General features: G+C 42.6%; 1 protein-coding gene across 13 annotated transcripts in view; it reads right to left on the bottom strand.

Moving 5' to 3' along the window:
- SGIP1 (SH3GL interacting endocytic adaptor 1) overlaps positions 1–27,105 on the bottom strand; it is a 130,789-nt gene that overhangs the window by 57,724 nt on the left and 45,960 nt on the right. For 9 of the 13 annotated variants that reach the window (XM_073544707.1, XM_073544705.1, XM_073544709.1 and 6 more), the window contains exons 6-8: positions 25,939–26,114; positions 9,285–9,296; positions 6,363–6,387 (exon numbers count right to left, since the gene is read on the bottom strand). In XM_073544707.1, coding sequence (XP_073400808.1) covers positions 6,363–6,387; positions 9,285–9,296; positions 25,939–26,114 — 213 coding nt within the window. The remainder of the gene's footprint in view (positions 1–6,362; positions 6,388–9,284; positions 9,297–25,938; positions 26,115–27,105) is intronic. The other 4 variants (XM_073544708.1, XM_073544718.1, XM_073544716.1 and 1 more) reach the window with 1 other exon arrangement.

The following is a 27,105-nucleotide window of genomic DNA, read 5'->3' as shown; positions in this document are numbered from 1 at the left end:
GTGAAAGTTGCAAGGGGTGAGTAATGAAACCGAAAGTAAGCGTCAGTGTGAAAGTGGCCTGTACAATTATCTTTGTCTTTTTCAGACTTGCTCATAGTAAAAGTCATGGTGAAAGTTGCAAGGGGTGAGTAATGAAAGTGAAAGTAAGCATCATTGTGAAAGTGGCCTGTACAAGTGGCCTGTACACAACAAGTAAAAGTCATGGTGAAAGTTGCAAGGGGTGAGTAATGAAACCGAAAGTAAGCGTCAGTGTGAAAGTGGCCTGTAGAATTATCTTTGTCTTTTTCAGACTTGCTCATAGTAAAAGTCATGGTGAAAGTTGCAAGGGGTGAGTAATGAAAGTGAAAGTAAGCGTCATTGTGAAAGTGGCCTGTACAAGTGGCCTGTACACAACAAGTAAAAGTCATGGTGAAAGTTGCAAGGGGTGAGTACTGAAACCGAAAGTAAGCGTCAGTGTGAAAGTGGCCTGTACAAGTGGCCTGTACACAAATAATTGCCTTGTACACAATTGTCCGTACACAATTGCCTCTTGTACACGGTTCCATGACCTTGTACACAATTGCCCGTACACAATTGCCTTGTACACAATTGCCTTGTACACAATTGTCCGTACACAATTGCCTTGTACACAATTGCCCGTACACAATTGCCTTGTACACAATTGTCCGTACACAATTGCCCGTACACAATTGCCCGTACACAATTGCCTTGTACACAATTGCCTTGTACACAATTGCCCGTACACAATTGCCTTGTACACAATTGTCCGTACACAATTGCCCGTACACAATTGCCTTGTACACAATTGCCTTGTACACAATTGCCTTGTACACAATTGCCTTGTACACAATCGCCTTGTACACAATCGCCTTGTACACAATTGCCTTGTACACAATTGCCTTGTACACAATTGCCTTGTACACAATCGCCTTGTACACAATCGCCTTGTACACAATTGGCCTGTACACAATTGTCTGTACACAATAGTCCGTACACAATTATCTTGTACACAATTGTCCTGTCACCGTGTTACACATCAGGCATCTGCCCCTAACTGCAGCAACAGAGATTAAAAAATATAACAGAAAGCAAAAAAGTAAATAAAAAAATATGTTATTAAAAAAAATTCAACTCACTCACTTAAAAAAAAATTAAAGAAATTTAGAAAATAAATATGCATATTCGTTCAACCGCTTCTATAAATCATCAAAAACCAAGACAGTAAATTGGGGTCTTAGTGAGAGGAAAACCAAGTATGAAACAAAAAAAAACAAACAAAAAAACCCCTTAAAAAATAAACTTTTATTTGGTATTTATAAAAGTCCAAATATATGCCATAATTTTATCTCCATAAAAAAAGGAGTTATACAGGGTCTGGCATTGATAATCCCATAGAATTTATCCACTGAGATATAACATATAGAAATAGAGCATTAGTTTAGCATTAATGCATAAATGTCGCAAAAGGAAGAATCTAGGGAGAACAGATTGTGCGTCTACCTATATGTATCCCTCTCTGGCAGCGCTGGTTGGCACCCTGGGTAGCGAATTGGCGCCCCGCTCAATATTGACTGACCCTCACCAGCAGGGCTGGCTCCAGGTTTTTGTGGGCCCCGGGCAAAAGAGTCTCAATGGGCCCCTTTAACACATACCACAATTCATGATGCACAAATACAGCAGAGAAATATAGGTATAGTATAATGTCAAAGATTTCACTAAGTTCTTATATTACATGAGTGATATCAATAGCTCCGAAACCAGACAGTATAGTCGTCCATACAATATTATTGGCACCATATAGTGCTCCATACAGAATAATTAGCCCCATATAGTGCTCCATACAGAATAATGGACCCCATATAATGCTCCATACAGAATAATGGACCCCATTTAATGCTCCATACAGAATAATGTGCCTGTTCTAATGCTCCAAACAATATAATGGACCCCATATAATGCTCCATATGGAATAGTGGACCACATATAATGCTCCATACAGAATAATGGCCCAATATATTGCTCCATACAGAATAATATCCCCTTATATAATGCTCCAAACAGTATAATGGACCCCATATAATGCTCCATACAGAATAAGGGACCTCATATGTTCCAGTATGATGATGGGCCCCATATATTATTCCATATATAATGGGCACCATATGATGCTCCAGCATATGATGGGCCCCATATGTTGCTCTATATATAATGTGCTCCATATGATGCTCCAGCATATGATGGGCCCCATATGTTGCTCCACATACAGTCACATGTTAAAGTTTGGGCATCCCTATTAATGTTAACCTTTTTTCTTTATAACAATTTTGGTTTTTGCAACAGCTATTTCAGTTTCATATATCTAATAACTGATGGACTCAGTTATATTTCTGGATTCAAATGAGGTTTATTGTACTAACAGAAAATGTGCAATCTGCATTTAAACAAAATTTGACCAGTGCAAAAGTATGGGCACCTCAACATAAAAGTGACATTAATATTTTGTTGATCCTCCTTTTGCAAAAATAACAGCCTCTAGTCGCTTCCTGTAGCTATTAATGAGATCCTGGATGAAGGTATTTGTGACCATTCCTGTTTACAAAACAATTCCAGTTCAGTTAAGTTTGATGGTCGCCGAGCATGGACAGCCCGCTTCAAATCATCCCACAGATGTTCAATGATATTCAGGTCTGGGGAGTGGGATGACCATTCCAGAACATTGCAATTTTTCCTCTGCATGAATGCCTGAGTAGATTTGGAGCGGTGTTTTGGATCATTGTCTTGCTGAAATATCCATCCCCTGCGTAACTTCAACTTCGTCACTGATTCTTGCACATTATTGTCAAGAATCTGCTGATACGGAGTTGAATCCATGCAACCCTCAACTTTAACAAGAATCCCGGTGCCGGCATTGGCCACACAGCCCCAAAGCATGATGGAACCTCCACCAAATTTTACTGTGGGTAGCAAGTGTTTTTCTTGGAATGCTGTGTTTTTTAGCCTCCATGCATAACGCCTTTTTGTATTACCAAACAACTCAATCTTTGTTTCATCAGTCCACAGGACCTTCTTCCAAAATGTAACTGGCTTTTCCAAATGTGCTTTTGCATACCTCAGGCGACTCTGTTTGTGGCGTGCTTGCAGAAACGGCTTCTTTCACATCACTCTCCCATACAGCTTCTCCTTGTGCAAAGTGCGCTGTATTGTTGACCGATGCACAGTGACACCATCTGCAGCAAGATGATGCTGCAGGTCTTTGGAGGTGGTCTGTGGATTGTCCTTGACTGTGCTCACCATTCTTCTTCTCTGCCTTTCTGATATTTTTCTTGGCCTGCCACTTCTGGGCTTAACAAGAACTGTACCTGTGTTCTTCCATTTCCTTACTATGTTCCTCACAGTGGAAACTGACAGGTTAAATCTCTGAGACAACTTTTTGTATCCTTCCCCTGAAAAGCTATGTTAAATAATCTTTGTTTTCAGATCATTTGAGAGTTGTTTTGAGGAGCCCACAATGCCACTCTTCATAGGAGAATCAAAATAGGAGAACTACTTGCAAGTGGCCACCTTAAATACCTTTTCTCATGATTTGATACACCTGGCTATGATGTTCAAAGCTCAATGAGGTTACAAAGCCAATTTAGTGCTTCAGGAAGTCAGTAAAAAGTAGTTAGGAGTGTTCAAATCAAGAAAATAAGGGTGCCCATACTTTTGCACGGGTCAAATTTTGTTTAAATGCAGATTGCACATTTTCTGTTAGTACAATAAACCTCATTTGAATCCAGAAATATAACTGAGTCCATCAGTTATTAGATATAGGAAACTGAGATAGCTGTTGCAAAAACCAAAATTGTTATAAAGAAAAAAGGTTAACATTAATAGGGGTGCCCAAACTTTAACATATGACTGTATAATAGGTCCCATATGATGCTCCAGAATATGATGGGCCCCATATATTGCTCCATATATTATGGACCCATATGATGTTCCAGTTTGATGGGCCCCATATGATGCTCTGTATATAATGGTCCCCATATGAGGCTCCATAAAATGATGGGCCCCATATAATGCTCCATATATAATGTGCCTCATATAATGCTTCAAACATAAAAAATTAAACACGCACCTCTTCTCGCTGGCTTCTGCTCTGCTCCGGACTCCTCAGCATCGCCATCTTCCGGCTTCCTGCACTGACTGTTCAGGCAGTGGGTGCACAGACGTGACGCAATTGCACCCTCTGACCTAAATGTCAAAGTCAGAAGACGCGGAGGACACCACAGCGCAGTAAAGGGGAGAAGTATTAAAAGTACCGGGGCCCTGAGCAAGCGGTGGGGAGTGGCCTACTCGTGGGTGCTGGCACTGGGCTCCCATAGCGTGCCGGTGTCCCTGACGGCGAATGGGCCCGCCACCTACTCAGGGCCCCGGCTCTTGCCCAGGTGCGCCTGGTGCTGACGTCGGCCCTGCTCACCAGGACTCCTTATCAAAGCCACCACCAAAAAACACCTATAGTGCTTATAGTGCAAAATAAAATGTCTGGTCCTCAGTGCCTGGTCTATACTGAACCGTGCAGGAATAAAGCTCAATATTGCAAGCAAGAGGTAATGCTTGCATAAGTATGTATTCACTGTTTGTATACTAATATCTCAATGTTTTGAAAAAGAGGAAGATGACAAAAATAATGTCCCGAATCAAGGGGGTTTATATCATATAGAAACCCATCTCTCAGATGACAGAAAGGTTTTTACACAGAAGTCAAAGGCAGAGAAATGGTCCTTCGGCAAACAGTATAACTCATATACATACATGTATGGCCTCAATAGACAAATTGCGTAATAGCCCCAATAGCTCCATGGATCATTTTAAAGTACAAGTGTATTAAGAAACCATGTCCAAAAATGTGGACTGACACTTATCTCAGGAGGGGCTGGTACCCAAGAAATGCATAAGTACCGTATGTATTCAATGTGCCTTTGTATATTAATAACTCAATGTGGTGAAAAAGAGGGAGATGACCAAAATAATATCCAAAATCAAAGGGGTTTATACCATATAGAAACCGATCTCTCATTTTATTTTGCACTATAAGCACTTTATAGGTGGTTTTTTGTTGGAGGCTTTGTTAAGGAGTCCTAGGGAAAGTCAGTCGACGTTGAGCGTTGGCACAATTTCGCTACCCAGGCTGCCAACCTCCGCTGCCAGGAAGGGATACATATAGGGAGACGCATAATCTGTCCTCCCTAGATTCTTCCTTTTGCATCATTTATGCATTAGCGCTAAACTAATGCACTATTTCTCCATCTTATATCTCAGTGGATAAATTCTACGGAATCATCATTATCAGACCCTCTAACACTCTTTTTTTTTAAAAGATAAAATTTATGGTATATATTTGGGCTTTAATAAATATTATTTATTTTTTAAGGGTTTTTCTTGCTTCATACTTGGTTTTCCAAGCGCTTCTATAAAGTCATATATATAAAAATGTAAAATTATTTAACCTATATGGAAATAGTTGAAGAAAAAAAATACGGTAATCTAAAATTGTAAAAAAAAAAAAAAAAAAAAAAAAGTAGTAAAAAGTGATTGAAATCTCGCATGTACTCCAAAATGGTACAGCTAAAAACTACAGCTAGGCACAAAAATAAACATGCCCTCCTACAGGTCCATAGACTTAAAAAAACAAACAAACAAGGCAACACAAACCAATATATTACCCGATCACTTTTTTTTTTTATATAAATCAATGAATACTACAGAACAAAAAAACAAACAAAACAATCAATCAAGGAATGGCATTTTGTTTTTTTTTCGTCATTTCAATCCACTTGGATTTTTTTTCCAGTACATTACATGGTAAAATGAATGGTAACCTGAGTAGTCTCGAAAGCTTGCAATGTGTTACCATCTTTTCAGTTAGCCATTAAAAGGTATCAACCACTGAGGACTCTCAATTCTGAATATTTTGGTAACTTTCAAAACTTCAATTCATTCCGCAATAAAAAGAAAACAAAAAACCCATACACTGCTCTGTCAGTGGAGGAATAAAAAAAAAAAAAAAGTTACCGTACATCTCCTGGAACATGGGAAGGAAAAATGAAAATTGGTGGCAGAGAGAGGTTAAGGCTGTATTCACACTGCTTTTCTTCTGCAGTTCCTATACCATTTTTGGAGTAGGCAGGTAGCCCAAGACAGTAGGGTGGTTGCATGCTGTCCCACAATTAATAGCCTTATGGTTTCTTAGATGTACGATTTGTACAATTGTTGCCTGCTCACAGTGATGAAGTCCCTAATGTTCTGTACACAGTATATACTATAATACACTCATCAATACACTTCTATGAATAAACTAACTAGATCCTTCTACTTACTTGACAAGTGTCTCTTAATTGTTCCCTATTAATAAAAACAAACACTTATTAAAGCGCACAGCATGCAATGGTTATCATGCACTCTGCAGACACGCATTACTATCATGTTAGGCAGCGTTAGATAATAAAACCCCCAAAAATTACAATAATTAATTCAAGCGCCACATTTTAGTAACACTCGCTGATTATTTAGTTGATGGAAGCAGAAGAGGAAGGTTATAGGACACACAATGATTCCCAACGTCATAAAACCATACAAGAACTAGAAGATAATAGTTTGTTTGTGTTAGCAGACTCTTAAAAGCAGATTATTTGCAAGATGAGAAGGTTAAAAGGTTCGCGCATATGAATCAGTGCTGAAATTAGTTTAAAAGACAGAGAGAATTTGCATACCATGCATGCAAATGGAGGAGTATTTTTTTTACTCTGTCAACAGGCAATGGAATGTTGGACAAGCATAATGTGCCTGTACTATAGGTGCAAGTCTCAGCCAGAACAATGAACAAACAACTATGAAATCGTCTGACAGATCTTTAGACCTGCAGTTGGAAACTGTGGAACTTGCATCCAGTACGATGCAAAAATGCGTCATAACTAGCACCGGAGAGAGCAGAGCGGGAGAGGAGAGCAGAGCGGGAGAGGAGAGCATAGAAGAGCGGGAGAGGAGAGCATAGAAGAGCGAGCGAGGAGAGAATAGAAGAGCGAGCGAGGAGAGAATAGAAGAGCGAGCGAGGAGAGAATAGAAGAGCGAGCGAGGAGAGAATAGAAGAGCGAGCGAGGAGAGAATAGAAGAGCGAGCGAGGAGAGAATAGAAGAGCGAGCGAGGAGAGAATAGAAGAGCGAGCGAGGAGAGAATAGAAGAGCGAGCGAGGAGAGAATAGAAGAGCGAGAGAGGAGAGAATAGAAGAGCGAGAGAGGAGAGAAGAGAAGAGCGAGAGAGGAGAGAAGAGAAGAGCGAGAGAGGAGAGAAGAGAAGAGCGAGAGAGGAGAGAAGAGAAGAGCGAGAGAGGAGAGAAGAGAAGAGCGAGAGAGGAGAGGAGAGAAGAGCGAGAGAGGAGAGGAGAGAAGAGCGAGAGAGGAGAGGAGAGAAGAGCGAGAGAGGAGAGAAGAGCGAGAGAGGAGAGAAGAGCGAGAGAGGAGAGAAGAGCGAGAGAGGAGAGAAGAGCGAGAGAGGAGAGAAGAGCGAGAGAGGAGAGAAGAGCGAGAGAGGAGAGAAGAGCGAGAGAGCAGAGAAGAGCGAGAGAGCAGAGAAGAGCGAGAGAGGAGAGAAGAGCGAGAGAGCAGAGAAGAGCGAGAGAGCAGAGAAGAGCGAGGGAGCAGAGAAGAGCGAGGGAGCAGAGAAGAGCGAGGGAGGAGAGAAGAGCGAGGGAGGAGAGAAGAGCGAGGGAGGAGAGAAGAGCGAGGGAGGAGAGAAGAGCGAGGGAGGAGAGAAGAGCGAGGGAGGAGAGAAGAGCGAGGGAGGAGAGAAGAGCGAGGGAGGAGAGAAGAGCGAGGGAGGAGAGAAGAGCGAGGGAGGAGAGAAGAGCGAGGGAGGAGAGAAGAGCGAGGGAGGAGAGAAGAGCGAGAGAGGAGAGAAGAGCGAGGGAGGAGAGAAGAGCGAGGGAGGAGAGAAGAGCGAGGGAGGAGAGAAGAGCGAGGGAGGAGAGAAGAGCGAGGGAGGAGAGAAGAGCGAGGGAGGAGAGAAGAGCGAGGGAGGAGAGAAGAGCGAGGGAGGAGAGAAGAGCGAGGGAGGAGAGAAGAGCGAGGGAGGAGAGAAGAGCGAGGGAGGAGAGAAGAGCGAGGGAGGAGAGAAGAGCGAGGGAGGAGAGAAGAGCGAGGGAGGAGAGAAGAGCGAGGGAGGAGAGAAGAGCGAGGGAGGAGAGAAGAGCGAGGGAGGAGAGAAGAGCGAGGGAGGAGAGAAGAGCGAGGGAGGAGAGAAGAGCGAGGGAGGAGAGAAGAGCGAGAGAGGAGAGAAGAGCGAGAGAGGAGAGAAGAGCGAGAGAGGAGAGAAGAGCGAGAGAGGAGAGAAGAGCGAGGGAGGAGAGCGAGGGAGGAGAGAAGAGCGAGGGAGGAGAGAAGAGCGAGGGAGGAGAGAAGAGCGAGGGAGGAGAGAAGAGCGAGGGAGGAGAGAAGAGCGAGGGAGGAGAGAAGAGCGAGGGAGGAGAGAAGAGCGAGGGAGGAGAGAAGAGCGAGGGAGGAGAGAAGAGCGAGGGAGGAGAGAAGAGCGAGGGAGGAGAGAAGAGCGAGGGAGGAGAGAAGAGCGAGGGAGGAGAGAAGAGCGAGGGAGGAGAGAAGAGCGAGGGAGGAGAGAAGAGCGAGGGAGGAGAGAAGAGCGAGGGAGGAGAGAAGAGCGAGGGAGGAGAGAAGAGCGAGGGAGGAGAGAAGAGCGAGGGAGGAGAGAAGAGCGAGGGAGGAGAGAAGAGCGAGGGAGGAGAGAAGAGCGAGGGAGGAGAGAAGAGCGAGGGAGGAGAGAAGAGCGAGGGAGGAGAGAAGAGCGGGGGAGGAGAGAAGAGCGAGGGAGGAGAGAAGAGCGAGGGAGGAGAGAAGAGCGAGGGAGGAGAGAAGAGCGAGGGAGGAGAGAAGAGCGAGGGAGGAGAGAAGAGCGAGGGAGGAGAGAAGAGCGAGAGAGGAGAGAAGAGCGAGAGAGGAGAGAAGAGCGAGAGAGGAGAGAAGAGCGAGAGAGGAGAGAAGAGAGATATTTAGCAGTAGGGCCACTTAGTTTTGCAAAACAATGGCTTGTCAAACTATAAAGAAGCATAACTGCCTCCTAAAAGATATAACTTGTAAACGATGTGAAAAACTTCTGAAATACAACTTGTTGCACTTCTGATACTGCAAAGGAAGAAAACCAAACTGATTTTTCATACTTAAAGTAAAACATTTGTCCATACATTTTAAATTGATAAGAAAAGTGTGTCCGATATGCAGCAACGCTGATCTTACCGGGCTACGTCTCTGCGGCCAGCACAAGGGAAGAGAGAAGACACACCTAGTCAAAGAGTGATACATCAGTGATGACTAACACACAATCCACTGTGTCTCTATCATCAATATCACAATGTTAATGTAAAAGTTGACCTATGCTTTATAATCTCATCCAGAGATGCACATCACATACTTTTTATAAATGCAGCTCTGGATTTGACTGGAGAAACACCGAAGATAATGGACTGCATATGATGTGCAAATAAGAGGCTGACCCCAAACAAACCTCTTACAAAATGCATTAAAAAGGTTACAGGATACATTAGAACCCAATAAATAGCCTCCCGGCAAGACTAGATCCCCATGTGAATCAGCAGATTCAAGTAGTATAAGGCTGTGTGCACGTTTTTGTGGCATTTTTTCCAAGCAGAATTGGCCCAAAAACGCTAGGGAATCCTTATGCCAGCAAAGTCTATGAGAATCCTGAAGTGTTGTGCGCATGATCAGTATTTTTCTTTTCAGGATTTGCTGCAGTGTTTTTGCTGCCAAAAGATGCAGAAACGTTGGAGCAATTTCTGCAAGCAAATACTCAACATGCGCACATACCCTTAGGGGTAATTTCATGGGTGCAGGTACAACTAACTTCAGTGCATTGTATATAAATCTGTCTGATGAGGCTTTAAATCTTCTTTTACAGACTTATTTCCCATTTCATAAAAGCAGCAGAATAGCATTACTGAGAAGATTCAAAGAAAACATTAAGTGCCGCCTCCCTTCTAGCAGATCAAGCAGCAGAAAAGTATATTACTGTGTATATTCGTCCCACAATCAGTTCTGCCGTTTACTCACTGTAGGTATTACGGTATTACCTGCAATGTGAATAATTTGTTTTTCAGATTTAGCACATTTATATCTAATCCTATATCTAATCCTAAAGAGCATTTCCATTTAAATGCATGTGTATTAAAAAAAAAAAAGTCACCTCAATTTGGTACAGTTGGAGAAAATTATGGTGCACATAGATGCTACTCATCTTCCCTTTCCCACTCCTTTCCAAACCAGTCAGTGATTGGCATGGGGGCAGAGGGTAGGACATTAGTGCTGCATATTTTCAATGTGAATTTCTGCTTTAGTGAAACTGCTCTTTAGGAAGAGAGCACAGAATCAAATAGAAATCATGACCGGTATTTGCAGCAATTTGTTAAAAGCTTATAAATATACTGTAAATTTGGAATTAATAAATTATTTCAAATCAGGAGGAAAACATTTGTTTATTACAACCATCTTCAAGCACTTTCACAAGATGAAGAAATGGTGCTGCAGAGGTGAAACCCAGTGATAGTGTATGTGCAGTTTTTGGCACTGGTAATACAGCGGCAACTTTCTCATCGGTGAGGTCCAACCGCTGAGACCCCCATCCATCATGAGAACGGAACTCTGAAATGTCTCATTTGGATGGAGCAGGGGCTGCACATGCACACATAGTTCACACGTGGCGTTTTTTTCGCGTTTCCGCTGCGGTTTTAACCGCGCGATTTTGCCGTGAAAACGCGAAAAATAAGCATCCCATGCATTCCTATGGGATTCCGCAATGCTGTGCTAATGCTGCGGTTTTCACCGCGGCGGAATCGCTTTGCGGTAAAAACCGCAGCATGCTCATTAATTTGCGGAATCGCGGCAATCCCGCACCCATAGGAATGCATTGTTCCACTTATTTCCCGCATGTGGCTGTGCACACCATGCGGAAAGTAAGCAGAACAATTGCGGATGGTACCCACGGTCCGGAGGAGAGGAGACTGTCCTCCGGGCTTTGGGTACCATATCCCTGTAAAAAATAGAATTTAAAAATAAAAAATATTGTTATTCTCACCCTCCGGCGTCCCGCGCAGCATTCCCGCTTCTCTTCACGCTCTCGTTCCCAGTAGTCCTTTGCGAAAATGCTCGCGATGACGTCCGTTCTCGCGGGATCGCGAAGTCTCGCGGTCATTCGCGAGACGTCGCGATTCCGCGAGAACTGACGTCATCGCGGGCATTTTCGCAAAGGATTACGGGGAACGGATGCGCGGGACGTCGGAGGGTGAGAATAACACTATTTTTTATTTTTTTTTACATTCTTTTACTACTGATGCTGCATAGGCGGCATCAGTAGTAAAAAGTTGGTCACACTCGTCAAACACTATGTTTGACGAGTGTGACCAACCTGTCAATCAGTTCTCCAAGCGATGCTACAGATCGCTTGGAAAACGCTAGCATTTTGCAAGCTAAATACGCTTGCAAAATGCTAGTTTTTCCGCGGGAAAATCGCGGGAATTTAAAATGCGATTTTTCCCGCGGACTGGAATTCCGGAATTCTCGCGGTAATTTCCGCGAGAGTTCCGGTACGTGTGCACTTTTTAATCAGAAAGTTATCATCTATCCTGTGAATAAGTGCTAGCTTTTCCTGCTGGAAATACGTCTTCCAGCACATAGTACCTATCAGCTGTTCCTGCAGTAATAGGATGGGTTTTGGCACCACTGAATGTGTTTTTCATGCAACTATTCCATGGTAATATCCTTGATTTACCCCAAATTACAAAAGATAAGGTGCAACTAATATATAAAAAAAATGAATATATTGATATATTTTATAGTATTTACCCTCTGAGTTTAAACAAACTCCAAGGGTGTGTGTTTTGGCCGCTGCGGGTCCGCAGCAGTTTTTGCTGCGGTGTACAGTACCATTATTCCCTATGGGAATAATAACCGCAGTGCAGACGGTGCGGATTTTTCCGTGCGGTTTTTCTGCGGTTTTGAAACCGCAAAGAATTCACATGTCAATTCTTTCTGCGGATTCCGCTGCGGTTTGCCATCTCCTCCATTGAGGAGATGAAAAACTGCAGGGCAAAACCGCAGAGCAATCCGCAGGTAAAACCGCAGGTCTTTTGACCTGCAGATTTACCTGCGGATTTTACAAAATCCGCGCGGCCAAATCCGCACTACAATCCGCAGCATGTGCAAGTCTGGCTTCTCGCAATTCAATAAAAAAATAAATAAATAAACAAGGCTCTTCTAAACCAGAATTGCTTGATGTTCTGTAAGTTTTAGCAGCATTCAGGGAAAGTGGGACGAGAATGGGAGTTGCAGGACAGCCACAGGTTGGAAATAACTGATGTAGACAATATCAAAATGTATGGTTTACTGTTTAATATCATATAAGTAAATAAAAAGTTGTGAAAAGTTTTTGTGCGGATGTCCATCCAACAATACAACACCTATGCACAGGACAGATGATAAATGCATGATCGCTTATCCATAGGATAGGACCAATCAATCACAAGTCCCCTGAATGATGGAAGACGTAGTGAACACGTGAAACCATTTCTCCATACACGCTATAAAAGGTGTGATGGTAGCACATGCTCACCACTTTAATTAAAGAGGGGACATTGGCCCCCCATTCTTGGGATCAGTGTGCTCTCCACAGATGCACCCCCAGCAATCATACGTTTATCATCCTATGGATAGGAGATAAACAATATTTATGAGACACCGCTATATAAAAACTAGAGAAACTTTAAAAAACTTTTCCCTTTTGTGATTCGGAGGTAAAAATTCTGCTGGTTTCTTTTTGTTCATCTGAACTTTAGAGACAGCTTAGCGCAAGGGCTTCACGGCAAATTTCCAGCGCAACATCAAGATGACCATGTCAAGCTGCTGAGTTGCAACTTATGCCAGTAACAGTGGTTGCACTGAGAGGCACAAGTCGTCAAGTCAAAACGTGACCACGTTTCTCTACTATTAGATGCGAACTTGCCGTGTAGTCTTACTGTGTCCCACATTGTACTGCTCTCTGACAACAGAATTCTTAATTCAGCTTTCTGCATGAATGGAGAGTAAATAATTAAGAATTAGAAAAAGACAAAAAAAAAAAAAAAAAAGTATTTACGAAATCTCCAAACCCTCTGCAAAAATAGTTGATTTTGCTATTAGAAACTGCAGAAAATCAGACATTTTCCCTGAAGTAGCCACTTTATGCTCTGATAAAGCAAATACCGTATGTCTGCTTACTTCCGCATGTCCTCTGTCCTGAGAATTACTCTGCCACTTATCTAACGCTGGAAGCAAAACACAAGACTTCTGAAGATACTTCTAATGTAAACGTCATATGAACACCAATATATTTTCATGTTTTACATTCTAAAAAAATACAAAAAGGAAAATGGATTAATGAAAAAATTTTTGCACCCTGCATAGTTACTAGCCAGTAGCACCCACTTCTGAAAGTATCACAGCTTGCAAACGCTTTTTGTAGCCAGACAAGAGTCTTTCAATTCTTGTTTGAGGGATTTTCATCCATTCTTCCTTGGAGAATTCTTCCAGTTCTGTGAGATTCCCCGTCGTCTTGCATCCTCTGCTACTCTGAGGTATAGCCACTGATTTTCAGTGATGTTCAGATCAGGGAACTGTGAGGGCCATTGTAAAACCTTCAGCTTGCGCCTTTTGAGGTCGCCTATTGTAGATCGTGACGTGTGTTTAGGATCATTATCCATTTATAGAAGCCATTCTCTTTTCAACTTCAGCTTTTTTACAGATGGTGCTATGTTTGCATGAAGAACTTGTTGAAATTTCATTGAATCCATTCTTCCCTCTACTTGTGAAATGTTCCCCCTGCCATTGGTTACAACACAACCCCAAAAAGCATTATTGATCCACCCCCATGAGTTTTTTCATGAAATGCTGTGCCCATTTTTTCTCCATGCATACCTCTGATCATTGTGGCCAAAGAGTTCTATTTTACCCTCATTTGTTATGAATGGGTCACCGAGGAGGAAAAAACCTAAACAAGCTAAGCCCCAGAAAAACCAGAGAGGTTGATAACGATGCAGATTGCAGATCCCTGATCCTAACCACACAACTAGCAGCAGCCGTGGAGCGTACCTACGATGAACCTAGACGCCTCGTCACGGCCGGAGGACTAAATAAGCCTAAAGCAAGAAAAGGGGAAAACAAACTGCCCCAGAGCAAACCCCAAAGGAATAGACAGCCCCCACACATGTATTGACAGTGAAACAAGATGAAAACACAAACACAGGCAGGAAAATAGGCTGAGCCAACGATGGGGCCCAAACTAACTAGAAAGGATAGGAAAGGAAAGACACTGTCTGCAATCTGCCCAAAACCCTACAAATGTCCAACACTTCTGATAACAAAATTAACCCTGAAGACACTAGACTTCTCCCACTATATCAGCACTCTGAAATATTCTGAGACAGAGCAAAAAGAGGCCAATCTAATAAGGGACAAAAAAGCAAAATTGGCAAATACAGATAAATAAGGCTGAGTTCACACGTGGCGTTTTTTTCGCGTTTCCGTGGCGGTTTTAACCGCGCGATTTTGCCGCGAAAAATAAGCATCCCATGCATTCCTATGGGATTCCGCAATGCTGTGCTAATGCTGCGGTTTTTACCGCGGCGGAATCGCTTTGCGGTAAAAACCGCAGCATGCTCATTAATTTGCGGAATCGCGGCGATCCCGCACCCATAGGAATGCATTGTTCCGCATACGTTCCGCATGTGGCTGTGCACACCATGCGGAAAGTAAGCAGAACAATTGCGGATGGTACCCATGGTCCGGAGGAGGGGAGACTGTCCTCCGGGCTTTGGGTACCATATCCCTGTAAAAAATAGAATTTAAAATAAAAAATATTGTTATTCTCACCCTCCGACGTCCCGCGCAGCCTTCCCGCTTCTCTTCACGCTCCGGTCCCAGTAGTCCTTTGCGAAAATGCTCGTGATGACGTCCGTTCTCGCGGGATCGCGAAGTCTCGCGGTCATTCGCGCGACGTCATCGCGAATGACCGCGAGACGTCGCGATCCCGCGAGAACTGATGTCATCGCGGGCATTTTCGCAAAGGATTACTGGGAACGGATGCGCGGGACGTTGGAGGGTGAGAATAACACCGTTTTTTTTTTTATTTTTTTTTTTACATTCTATATTTTACTACTGATGCTGCATAGGCGGCCTCAGTAGTAAAAAGTTGGTCACACTTGTCAAACACTATGTTTGACGAGTGTGACCAACCTGTCAATCAGTTCTCCAAGCGATGCTACAGATCGCTTGGAAAACGCTAGCATTCTGCAAGCTAATTACGCTTGCAAAATGCTAGTTTTTCCGCGGGAAAATCGCGGGAATTTAAAATGCGATTTTCCCGCGGACTGGAATTCCGGAATTCTCGCGGTAATTTCCGCGAGAGTTCCGGTACGTGTGCACTTAGCCTTAGAGTGGAAATTCAGCACAGCCCCAGCCGAGGCTGGCTGAACACACAAAAACTGAATAGACCAACAAAATCAAGTGTGAACAATAGCCTAAAAACATAGCTTGAGCTGACTGGAACAGAGCTGAGAACCAAGACCTGAAAAGCCAGAAGGAATCACCAGCACCAGAGTAGGGCGTCGGCTGTTTTAAATTCAGTCTGTGATTCCTGAGGTCCAATCGTCATCCTCATTATCAGGTGGCAGATCTCTACTGATTAAATCAGCCTCACTACCTCCTGTTGCCACCAGAGGGAGCCTGGAAGGAGAACTCACAACTGGTAGACCAGAAAATGAACTCACAACACTCATCGGTCCACAGGAGTTGTTTAGATGTTCTTTTTGCATACTTCTGATGCTGAAATTTATGGTGATGACGCAGGAGAGGTTTTCTTCTGATGACTCTTCCATGAAGACCACATTTGTTCAGGTGTCTATGAACAGTAGAACAATGTACCACAACTCCAGAGTCCATTAAATTTTTCTGAAGATCTTTTGCAGTCAAGCAGGGGTTCTGATTTGCCTCTCTAGCAATCCTACAAGCAGCTCTCACTGAAATTTTACTTTGTCTTCTAGACCTTATCTTGACCTCCACTCTTCCTGTTAACTGCCATGTCTTAATTACATTTTGAATTGAGGAAACGGCAACTTGAAAACGCTTTGTTATCTTGTTATAGCCTTCTCCTGCTTTGTGGGCCTCCATCATTTTCAGTGTGCTAGATAGTTGCTTAGAAGAACTCATGGCTGCTATGATTTTGGCACAAGGTTAGGGTGGTTGGGTTTTTATAAAGCTGGGAAATTTGCATCAACTGGCCTTTCCCAATGATGACAGTGAACAAGCCATAACCCTAAAAGGCTAATTAAGGTCTGAAACCTTGGTCAAAGTTATCTGAGCACACCAATCTTCAAGGGTACTCAACCTTTTGAATTGGCCCATTTTCCTTTTTGTAATTTTTAAAATAAAAAAATGACAATATAGATATTTTCTGCCTAAAATACAAAGGAAATGTGTCCTCTTTAACTTTAGGCCTTTCAGAGATCATTTCATCTTCAACTTGCTTAACTGTTTACAATAACAGTCATTTTGATCAGAGGTGCCTAAACTTTTACATGTCACTGTATACTGTAGTATTTTGCCATTGCAAAAACATGTCACATAAAATCCACATAATTGTTTGCTTTTGGTGCATCATCTCTAATTAAGGTTCTTACTCAGCACCATTTGGCATAAGACTGCAATTATCCCATAGATTAAAGGACCACTCAGAGTAAAATGGTGGTTTTCCTAGGATCCAAAAGAAGAATCCCTGAGCCATGTTCAACCCCAGGATCTGTACTGGGCATAACACAGGGTTCCAGCTTTTCCCGGAAAATTCCTAAGTGTTTTCTCCCCAAGTGAGTTTATGGAGGCATTTGTATTTAAAAAAAAAATAGTCCTAAATGCAAAGCAGCCCTCAAGGTGTATTGTGTGGACACAATTAAGTTACAATTTGGTTAAGACAGCAAAATCATAAAAATGAAAGGAAAAACCAAACATATATCGCTTACCGGACTTTTCCTCTACAAAATGAAGCATATTAAAATAAAAAATAAGTACAAAAATTATACATACGCCATTAACAGTAAACCTTACCTACAGATAAGACTAAATCAAAATTACATGTATAAAGTTTGGGTTGGCAGCACTCTTCAATTCTGCTTTGCAAGGAAGTAGGCTGCCCTGCAGGTACCATGCATCCTGTTCTAAATAATAGGACATGTACACGATAACTGCAGATCCACCGGCATTTCTCAATGATCGATGTGGAAATGGAAGACGCTGCATTGTGTATTAACCAAACAGTCGCCAATACATTTAGAACATATTTTTACACTTTAAAGGTAATGTATCCATGGAAAAATGGAAAATGAGACCTCATTACTATCCATATAAAACAAGTCTAAAATTATATTAGTTTTCACAATGGTACTGAAGCTCATATATTAGCTCCTCCGTCATCGTCATCTCTAGATGGCAGGGTCAGCAGTCATCTTATCATTAAAGGGAAGAGTTGGCAGAGTCAATTCATTATCAGTAAGGGCCAGGATCAGCAGCCATCTTATTTGTATTATTATTTCCATTATTATTTGACAGGTGTTTTTATGATTTATGATATTGTATTACATAGATAGATAGATATATACAGTATATCTCTCTCTCTGTATATATATATATATAGTTAGTGGTACTTGCTTGACTTAACTACGTAACACAATATCATAAAAACACCTGTCTATATACGCATACATATGTGGCTTAATTTGAGGCTCTCCTGCCAGTCCTTAGTCTCTGAGTATAGCAATGGAATGAAATTGAAAGGAAGAAGCTACAGATTAGATATCAGAAAAAACTTTTTGACAGTGAGGGTGATCAATGAGAAGAAAAGGCTGCCATGAGATGTGGTGAGTTCTCCTTCAATGGAAGTCTTCAAACAGAGGTTGGATAGACATCTGTCCGAGATTTTTTAGGGACTCCTGCATTGAGCAGGGGGGTTGGACACGATGACCCTGGAGGTCCCTCCTTCCAACTCTAACATTCTATGAGAGACTGTATGCCATCTTTTATGGGTGACTGTATTAGCCCATGTATATAAGCCCTCCCTTCATTGCAGCTTCCGCCTACACCCTGCCTCGCTGTGACCACTGCTACAATCACTGCTGGAGATAGTCGAGTATAGGTGATAATGGGAAAACTACTTTAAGAGATCAACTTTAAAGGAACGATCTTTCACCACTTTTTGCTTGTTAAACTGCCTGATAAGGAAGGTTTCTTTTTTTTAAATTTCTACTTTCTATTGCCTCTAAGGTTTAGGGCGCCTAATATGCTAATTCCCCCCTTCAACCAAGAGAAGACATTCTGCTCTTAGAACTTTTAGTTTTTTCGGTGTAGGACATTGCCCATTTCCAATCTTTAGAAGCCAATATCGCAGCAACAGAGAGAATAAAAAAAAAAAAATGAAATGTATGTTTTATTCAGCTTTTCAGCCCCTTTATCATGAGATAACTAGTTTAACAAGAAAAAATGGTGAAAAGTCTTCTTTAAAGTGGTATTACTATCTATAGCATTTATGACAGGGCATGATATAAATGTCCAAAGGAACAGATATCGTGGAACTATCTTTCGGACCAGGGCCCTGTCACTGTCGGTAGGTCGGTGGTAACACAGGTGCCACCTTCTCAATTTATTTGTACCGCATGAGAAGCTTGAAAAATGGCAAGCATGCTAGCTCTGCAATTTTTGCAAATTTCCATACAAATGAATGTAGAAAGGCAATTGTGCATGACCACTGCTCCATTCCTGTAAGACCAAAGAAGGGAGTCAAAGTAGTGGGACTCTTCATCTATAGCAAATGTATGGCAAATCCAGTGGAGCCCCCTTAAATTTAGGAGCGGAAAATGTGACTTCAAATCTTCTATTAGGGTATGTGCACACGGTGCGGATTCTGCCGCGGATCCGCAGCGTTTTTGCAGCTGCGGGTCCGCAGCAGATTTAGGTGCATTGTACAGTACCATTGTTTTCAATGGTAAACTGTAAAACGCAGTGCACATGCTGCGGATTTTTCCGCACGGTTTTGCTGCGGTTTACAATCCGCAGCATGTCAATTCTTTAGTGCAGAAACGCTGCAGTTTCACACCTCATCCATTATGAGGTGTAAAACCGCAGGCAAAACCGCAGATAAACCGCAGGACTTTAGTCCTGCGGATTTATCTGCGGTTTTTACTACAAAATCCGCACACCAAAAAACTCCGTGTGCACATAGCCTAACGCAGAACATTCATGCATTTGAAAAACAATCTACAAAGTCACACAGTTCAGTCGTGTCCATTCAGTCTTGTTGAGAGGAGATAAGATGTTCTTGAGGACAAGAAAATCCTGTAATCCTGCTGAACAGCTTCCTCTCTAATAAGACAACACGAGCTTCCGCTTATAAAAACGGCTCCAATACAAGGCTTTGATGTATAATAGTAAGTTACAGCAGTGCTGACCGCCTGAGACCAAATGTTAAGGAACCTGTCAGTATATTTTTCCATATGGAGGCTGTGGGTGCTTGTTCCGCAAGAAAAAAAAAAAAATGTTCCCACAAGAGATGTACTTGAGTCAGAGATTGTAGTACATTTCTGTGGTAATTTATGCCACATTTGTGCGTAAATTACGATGAATTTGTCAGCCTTGCTTGACCGTGGTCCCTACTCGATGAACTCCAATCACTTTTCTAAAAAAATTGGTGCTGGAGTAAGGATGCAAAAACTTTGCAACATTTTGAACACTTTTACATTAGATTTCTGGCAAAAACTGATGAATTGGGGTCTACATCAGAATGGAGCTACAGTATGACCCATAGATATCTATTTGCATCTTAAATACCTTTTCTATGCGGTAAATTCTGCTAAATATATTTTGTATATGCCCCATTTTGAAAGAGTTTCTGCAACCGATCATTCTAAGAATGGAAGGCATACTGTACCGTTTTACACTTAATGTATGGAAGGTAAATGTTGCATCAATGAAGAATACAGCTTTTATCTGCATACGACTTGCTGCAATGTCTACATTATTACACAGTAGTGTCTCTGGCATTTTTCAGTTGCTGCAAAGCTCTGTACATTTCCTAATACACAGTTTTAAAGCAAGGTTTATGCAGTTGCCAGATGATACAATGAAGAGAAGGATTTAAAGGCGTTATCCACCTCTAGGGACAATTTTTTTTTTTTTACTTAGAATGTATTTGGGACCAAAATTATTTTTTGCAAATGGATTTCATTACATATTTTTACATCAATTGGCTTTTACAGGATCTTTGTTGCCCTGCACATTCAACCATGGTGTTGTCTGTAGCCATAAATCAGCCGAGAGGAGCTCAGGAAAAGACAGGTAAAAGAGTTAGAAACTCAACTACTGGGCTGTTAGAATAAGCTCAGACAGATTCTTAGTTAACCCATTCAGCATCCAGAAATAGACAGTGCAACACAGAAGCTGTAGAAGGCAAATGGTGCAAAACATTTAATGAAACCCAATTACAAAAAATAGTTATAGCCCAACATACATGCATATATTCACCAAGTGCAGTGAAAATGGCCTTTATTTTAGGATATACTGCATCTATATAAAAACACTTTGCACACTATGGGTGGCTGGCGGTAATGCATTTTTGTTTTTTTCTTAATGGTTAGACATGTGTCCCCATAGACTTCAATGGGGATTAACAGAGTCAGAGTCGTGGAGTCGGAATAAAATGGACAGACTCCTAAAATATATAAGAAATTGGATACAGTAGTTCAATTCAGTAGGTGCTGAATATTTTTTCAAAAGAATTTGGGAAAGTTATGAAGGATCTAGGCTTTTAGTTGAGATTAATCTGTGCTGTGGCTCAGTAATGAAGCATGAATGTAGTCAGGAGATGGAGTCCTGGAAATTGAGGAGTCGGAGGTTTGGCTTACCGACTCCACGGCCTTGGTTAAAACCATGTGCAAACATTTTTTTTTTATATCACACACATCATTATCTTCTGGCTATACACATCCTCATATCATCCAAATGACCCTTCTACTAAATGACGGATTTGACATAACCATAGCAACAGCATTTGTCAAGGCAGTTACCATAGAATCTTGTATCTCATAACAAATGGGGACACACTGCAGACGTATATTCACTTGCCACATAACTGACCACAAGCTGTACCAATCATTCTTACTAATGGTGGCCTTGCAACACTGGGGTCTTAATAGGTCCCCGTCACTGACAGACATAACACACACTGCAATACAGAAGTAGTTCAGTGTATTACAGAAATTATTAAATAGCAGTAAAAAAAAAAAAAAAAAAAAGAAAGGAAGGAATTTTGGAAAAATAAAAAATAAAAATCACAATTCTACTTCAAAAATAAATCAAGGTAAAATGGTAGAATTGCTGTTTCTGTGATGATCCTTCTTCCAGTAAAAGTGATAAAAAAGATGTATGAAAAAACTGTCAGAAAATACTTTTATTGTGCATAAATAGCCAGACTGAAAAAACAATATCAGAATAATATGTCTGTAAACGTATCAACCTAGGCCAGATGGTAAATTGCGTAAAACAAAAAAATACACAAAAAAGGCAGCACTGCTGTTTTTGCATCAATTCTTAATAATATGTTTCAATTCTATAGTGCCAACATATTCCACAGCACTTTCCACTTTCTCTGTTTGCTGCCGCTCAATTGGAATCACCGATGTCTACTTTTAGTGGATAAAAAAAAGAGGGATTTTTGGTACTCAACATAAAATCTCTCTTTCTTGGAGCCTTCATTGAGGGACACAGGTAACCATGGGTGTATGCTGCTGTCGCTAGATGGCTGACACTAGGCAAAAAAGGAAAAATAGCTCTTCCTCCGCAGTATACACCCACTGACAGGCACAAAGTACCTCAGTTGGTATTAAAGCAGTAGGAGAAGCATGCAAAACTCAACATATGTACCAACCCAAGAACAAAGGCACATAGGCGCAATAGAGCCAACAGTTAGGGAGGGTGCTGTGTCCTCCAATGAAGGCTCCATGAAATATGCAAATTGCCTCTTCAGAGAGAAAGAGGACTTGAACTCTATAGCGCCACCTGTTGAAAGTAGTGATCCTACAAGTCACAATCGACCCTTTAATAAGTCTTGCAATACGACTAAGGATAAAAGCCAAATCAGAAACTCAAATTGCAGACTCGGTGTTCTGAGCTATTGGCACTCATCAGACGGGCTCCAAGAAAGATTTTACGGTGAGTACCAAAAATCCCTCTTTATCGCTTCATTGGGGGACACAGGTAACCATGGGAAGTTCCAAAGCAGTCCCTAGGGTGGGAACAAGAAAAAAAGGCAAGGAAAACAGACAGATGGTGAGTAACCGCGGTCTGCAGCACCTTTCTCCCACAGGTCTGCATCAGACGAGGCATGGGTATGAACCCTGTAAAACCTCGAGAAGGTGTGCAAAGATGACCAAATCTGTAAAGCCGAGGCCTGGTGATGAACTGCCCAGGAAGCCCCCACTGCCCGAGTGGAGCAAGCCTTCACTCCCGGAGGAGGTTGTTTGTCCTGAACGCGGTATGCCTCCAAAATTGCCGAACGAATCCAATGGGTAATAGTGGACTTAGAAGCTGGGAGCCGTTTACGACGACCTCCAGAGATGACAAATAAGGAGTCAGATTGGTGCAAGGAAACAGTCCTTGAAAGGTAGACTCGGATAGCTCTTACCAGATTCAACCTGTGCAGGGACTTCTCCAGGGGATAGACCGGAGAGGGACATAGAGAAGAAAGGACAATGTCCTCATTAATTTGAAATTAAGAAACCACTTTAGGCAAGGAAGGAAGGAACAGGTCTGAGAACTACCTTGTCCTGATGTAAAATCAGGAACGGAAAACGGAATGATAATGCCACTAACTCAGAAACTCTCCTGATGGACGCAATGGCCATTAAGAAGGCAACCTTCTAGGACAGGAGAGAAAACGGAATGTCTTGAACAGGAGCGCGCTGGAGTGCGCCAAGGACAAGGTTAAGGTCCTATGGATCTATCGGAGGATGATAAGAAGGAGCCAGGTGGGCAACTCCTTGAAGAAAAGTACCTGGGAACGAGATGCCAGATTTTGTGGAAAAGAATTGACAGAGTGGAAATTTGCCCCGTAAGATTACTGAGTGATAGACCCGAGGCAGGATGGAAGGAAGAGGAAAAGGACATAGGGACCAAATTGTTGTCCTTGCTCCACAGGAAGAAGGCCTCCCAGTATCTGTGGTAGATACGCAAGGATGCTGGTTGTCTCACCCTAATCAGGGTCTGAATGACCTGATGTAAAAAAACAAACAAAAAAAAACAAAAACAGCCTCCCTCAGGACTGCGACCACAATGGCCATGCCGTTAAACGAGACTGTTAAGAGACTGTGAACTCTGGTGGAAGAGGAGGCCTTGCGAGAGAAGATCTGGATGGTCTGGAAGCCTCCAGGGAGCATCTATGAGCGTGTTTACCAGCTCCGCAAACCAGGTCCTTCTCAGCCAGACAGGAGCTTACAGGATTATGGGAATCCATTCTGCCTTTATCACGACTCTTGGAATCAAGGGGAGAGGGAGAAGAGGATAAGCAGTTGGAATTGTGACCACGGGATTAGAGCGCCGAAAAAGTGTGTGCTGCGGGGTGTGGTCAACTCGAAAGAAGAGGAGGAACATGCCTCCTATAGGACAAAAAGAGAATGCAATTTAAACACGTAACGGTGACTGGCTAAAGGAAGACAGGGAAGGGGTGTGGCCAGCAAAGGGAGGGGGATTGATCGCAAGTGCTGAGCTCGGCCATGGAAAAATGGCCGCCGCTGCTGGGTGATCCCTACCACTAACGCCGCCCAGTCCCCTTGCAATGAAGGGACAGTGTACCCCGGGATGATGCCTGCCGCTGCGGAGGGAGAGGAGGGAGACATACCTGCCTTCTCAGTGTTCCGATGAGTCCCAGTCCCTCTGCAGTGATGAGGATCACATCAGGAGCCCTCAAGTGGGAGAGGGTCCCTGGAATCAGGAATCCTGCTTCCCGCAATGTCTCCTGACGGTGTAGAAGACGGAGTCATCCCCTTACAAGAAGCGTAAATGCCACCGCTGGTGACCACCTTCTTCCTCCCAGCCCTCTCCGAGGAGAGGGGTGGGGAGGGGAAAAGACTAGAACCGGCCACCGAGAATCACCCTGAAGCACCTGTAAAGGTGAGAGTGGATTAGGTCCTGCCTTAGGGCCTAAGAGTGGGCAATGTGGGTGACACCACGCTGCTCTCTCAGTCACATAAGTACGGAAAAACAGGGTGAGAAATGACACAGTTACCCTAAAGATGAAGAAACTGAAAGACAAAGAGAAAAGATTTATAAAACCACACAAGATACCTGAAAAGTAAAATGCGGATCTGGTAGCAGATCCAGGTCCATCTCCTACACGGAGCTTAAACTGAGGTACTTTGTGCCTGTCGGTGGGTGTATACTGTGGAGGAGGAGCTATTTTCCTTCTCTGCCTAGTGTCAGCCTCCTAGCAACAGCAGCATACACCCACGGTTACCTGTGTCACCCAATGAAGCAATAAAGAAACCAGTCCTGTTTATGTGATGGATGTTCGGCGCATTAAAGGGGGTGATGCAGCTACAATAAGTTATCAACTCCCAGCAGGGAAGGTGATCATTTCTTAGATTGGTGTGTATCTGACCTACAAGTCCACTACCACTCGCCAGCAAGGGGCACTTTTGCGCACTGTTGGAATAGAGCAACAATAACGACTACCATTCAATTCATTCTCTATTGGACTCCTGGAGAAAGTCAAACGCTGCACTCAGCCTTCTCTTATCCTGTAGAGAGATATTCTAGTTACAAGAAGTTACCACTAAGTTCTGAACCGCAATTGTACCATGCATCTGTGTCCATTACATATTTTTATCCAATGGGTTTCTATTAAATATCTGCAAGCAGAGATCATAGAGACCCATCAGGATGTGAAAAGAGAATGGATAGAAAGTTAAGTTAGTCTAAAAATCACAATATACAGTTAAAGAGGGGTACTCCCATCTATAGTGATAAAATATCACTAGTGCATGCAGTCACTTTATAATGGACTCTGACGATGAGTACTAAGCCAGCACTGTGACCCCCCTGAGTATTTTTCCCTCACACCGTGACTCACTGGCAGGCAGGGAACTGCAGCGTGGCCCCCATTCTGGGGCTGCCTACAAGTACCTGCGCTTCCAAGTGGCTGGGCCACTGCTGTGCAGGTAAGTAGCTTCATTTATAGGATCAGTGGGGGTACTAGATGACCACTAGTAGTCATAAAGTGATGGCATTTCGTAGTTGTTGAAAATTTCCAGGCAAAAGTATCTGATGCAAGGTCGAACACATATCGGTGTGGTGCAGACCAAAAGGACACCCTTTTAAAATATAGAACAAAGCGTGACTCTATGGACAACTACTTTTTGGTCAGCTAGAAGCCGCTCAGAGTCCCTGATGTCCGACCACGAGACCCAAGTGCGAGTAGCAATAATATTTTAAAGGGTTAATCCCATCTCTGCCTTTTATAGCTAGCCATGATGCGAATGACTCCATCTGGGCTTCGACCACTCTGAGAGTGGCTGAACTACAAGTCCTACAGAAATTAATGTAAAAACAGCACAGCACAGGTGCTCTGGAGTTTCTGCAGCTCTACCACGAGTGGTCAGAGCCAGGATAGAATTATTCTCATCACAGCCATGAAAGACTGAGACAGGAATAACCCTTTAAACTAGTCATATGATGTCAGGTTTAACCAACAGAGAGAATTTATATCTAATATCATTATTAAACTACAGACATTCTGTTCAGTTCAGACACTCACCACAGGCGATGGGGAAAGTGCAATGTTTCCTATAGAAGCTTTCAGCTCGTCCACGGTTGCGGCACTCTTTAGACTATCCTTGGCCTGTAGTGGTTTTATCCTGATATTGAACTTCTTACGAGACTCTTGTTCTTCCTCAGACTCACTTGATGAATAGAAGTGTTTTCCTTTGGTAGGTGAATCACAGTTAAGGGTCACACATGTTGAGATAAGACAATAATAAAGTCACCAAAATATATCTTTTGGGCTTTAATGAGGTGTTTCATTAATTTTTTTCCCCTCTACGTTTTAGTATCAAGAACACTGCACTGAACAAAAATTGCAACTGATTAAATGCAGCCCTCCATTCTTCCAGTGACAGATCATGATGACTGATGGTGACTGGCAATGGCAGTAACTCACTTTGTGACTCCCATAAAAAAAAAAAAAAAAAGTACTCAGTGGATTGTGGTGAGGCAAAATAGTGCTAGTGAGTGAGTATGTGTTCTTCCTTGGGCCTATTTTTAATCTAATGATCTGTAGTGGACAACCCCTTTAAATGGCCAGAATCAAATCACCAACCCCTGCCGTTAGAATGGGAGTGGATCTGTTATTAGACGACTGAGAACCTGTTCCAGGGCGGCACAGGATACCCTTACAAAGAGTCTGTAATTGTCACATAAAAACATGGAAACATAGAATAATGTCCTTAAACTGCCAGCCATATAGACAGTTGTTAAAGGTGAGCTGCAATAGATAAAAAGAGGCAAGAAACTGACTAAGGCAATCTTCACATGTCCAATAGTGATCAGTTAGAACGGATCCTACAGTAATCAGTTGTCAAAAAAGTTGCGGACACAACTTTTTAGTCCCTTTTTGAAATAACTGATCTCTGCTGGATACATTTTTTTTGTGTCAGCACAAAAAAATTTTGCCACCCGATTTCTGCTGGATCCGTTCTAACTGATTCCTATTGGACAGGTGAATATAGCACAATTGTTATTGGAAACAGTCAACAAGTTTGTTACCAGACACATTTTTAACAGAGATATCAGTGTAAACCTATCAGAAAGGAAATCCACTGCAGAAACTGGTCTAGCAAGAAAAACACAGAATTCATCTCTGGGGTGCATGCAAGGGCAGCACGGTGGCTCAGTGGTTAGCACTGTAGCCATGCTACTACAGTTT

Source organism: Dendrobates tinctorius, unplaced genomic scaffold (genome assembly GCF_039654945.1).
Source record: "Dendrobates tinctorius isolate UK_male_01 unplaced genomic scaffold, ASM3965494v1 ptg000138l, whole genome shotgun sequence".
In the NCBI taxonomy this organism is placed as follows: Eukaryota; Metazoa; Chordata; class Amphibia; order Anura; family Dendrobatidae; genus Dendrobates; species Dendrobates tinctorius.
This window is presented reverse-complemented; position numbering and strand designations above follow the sequence as displayed.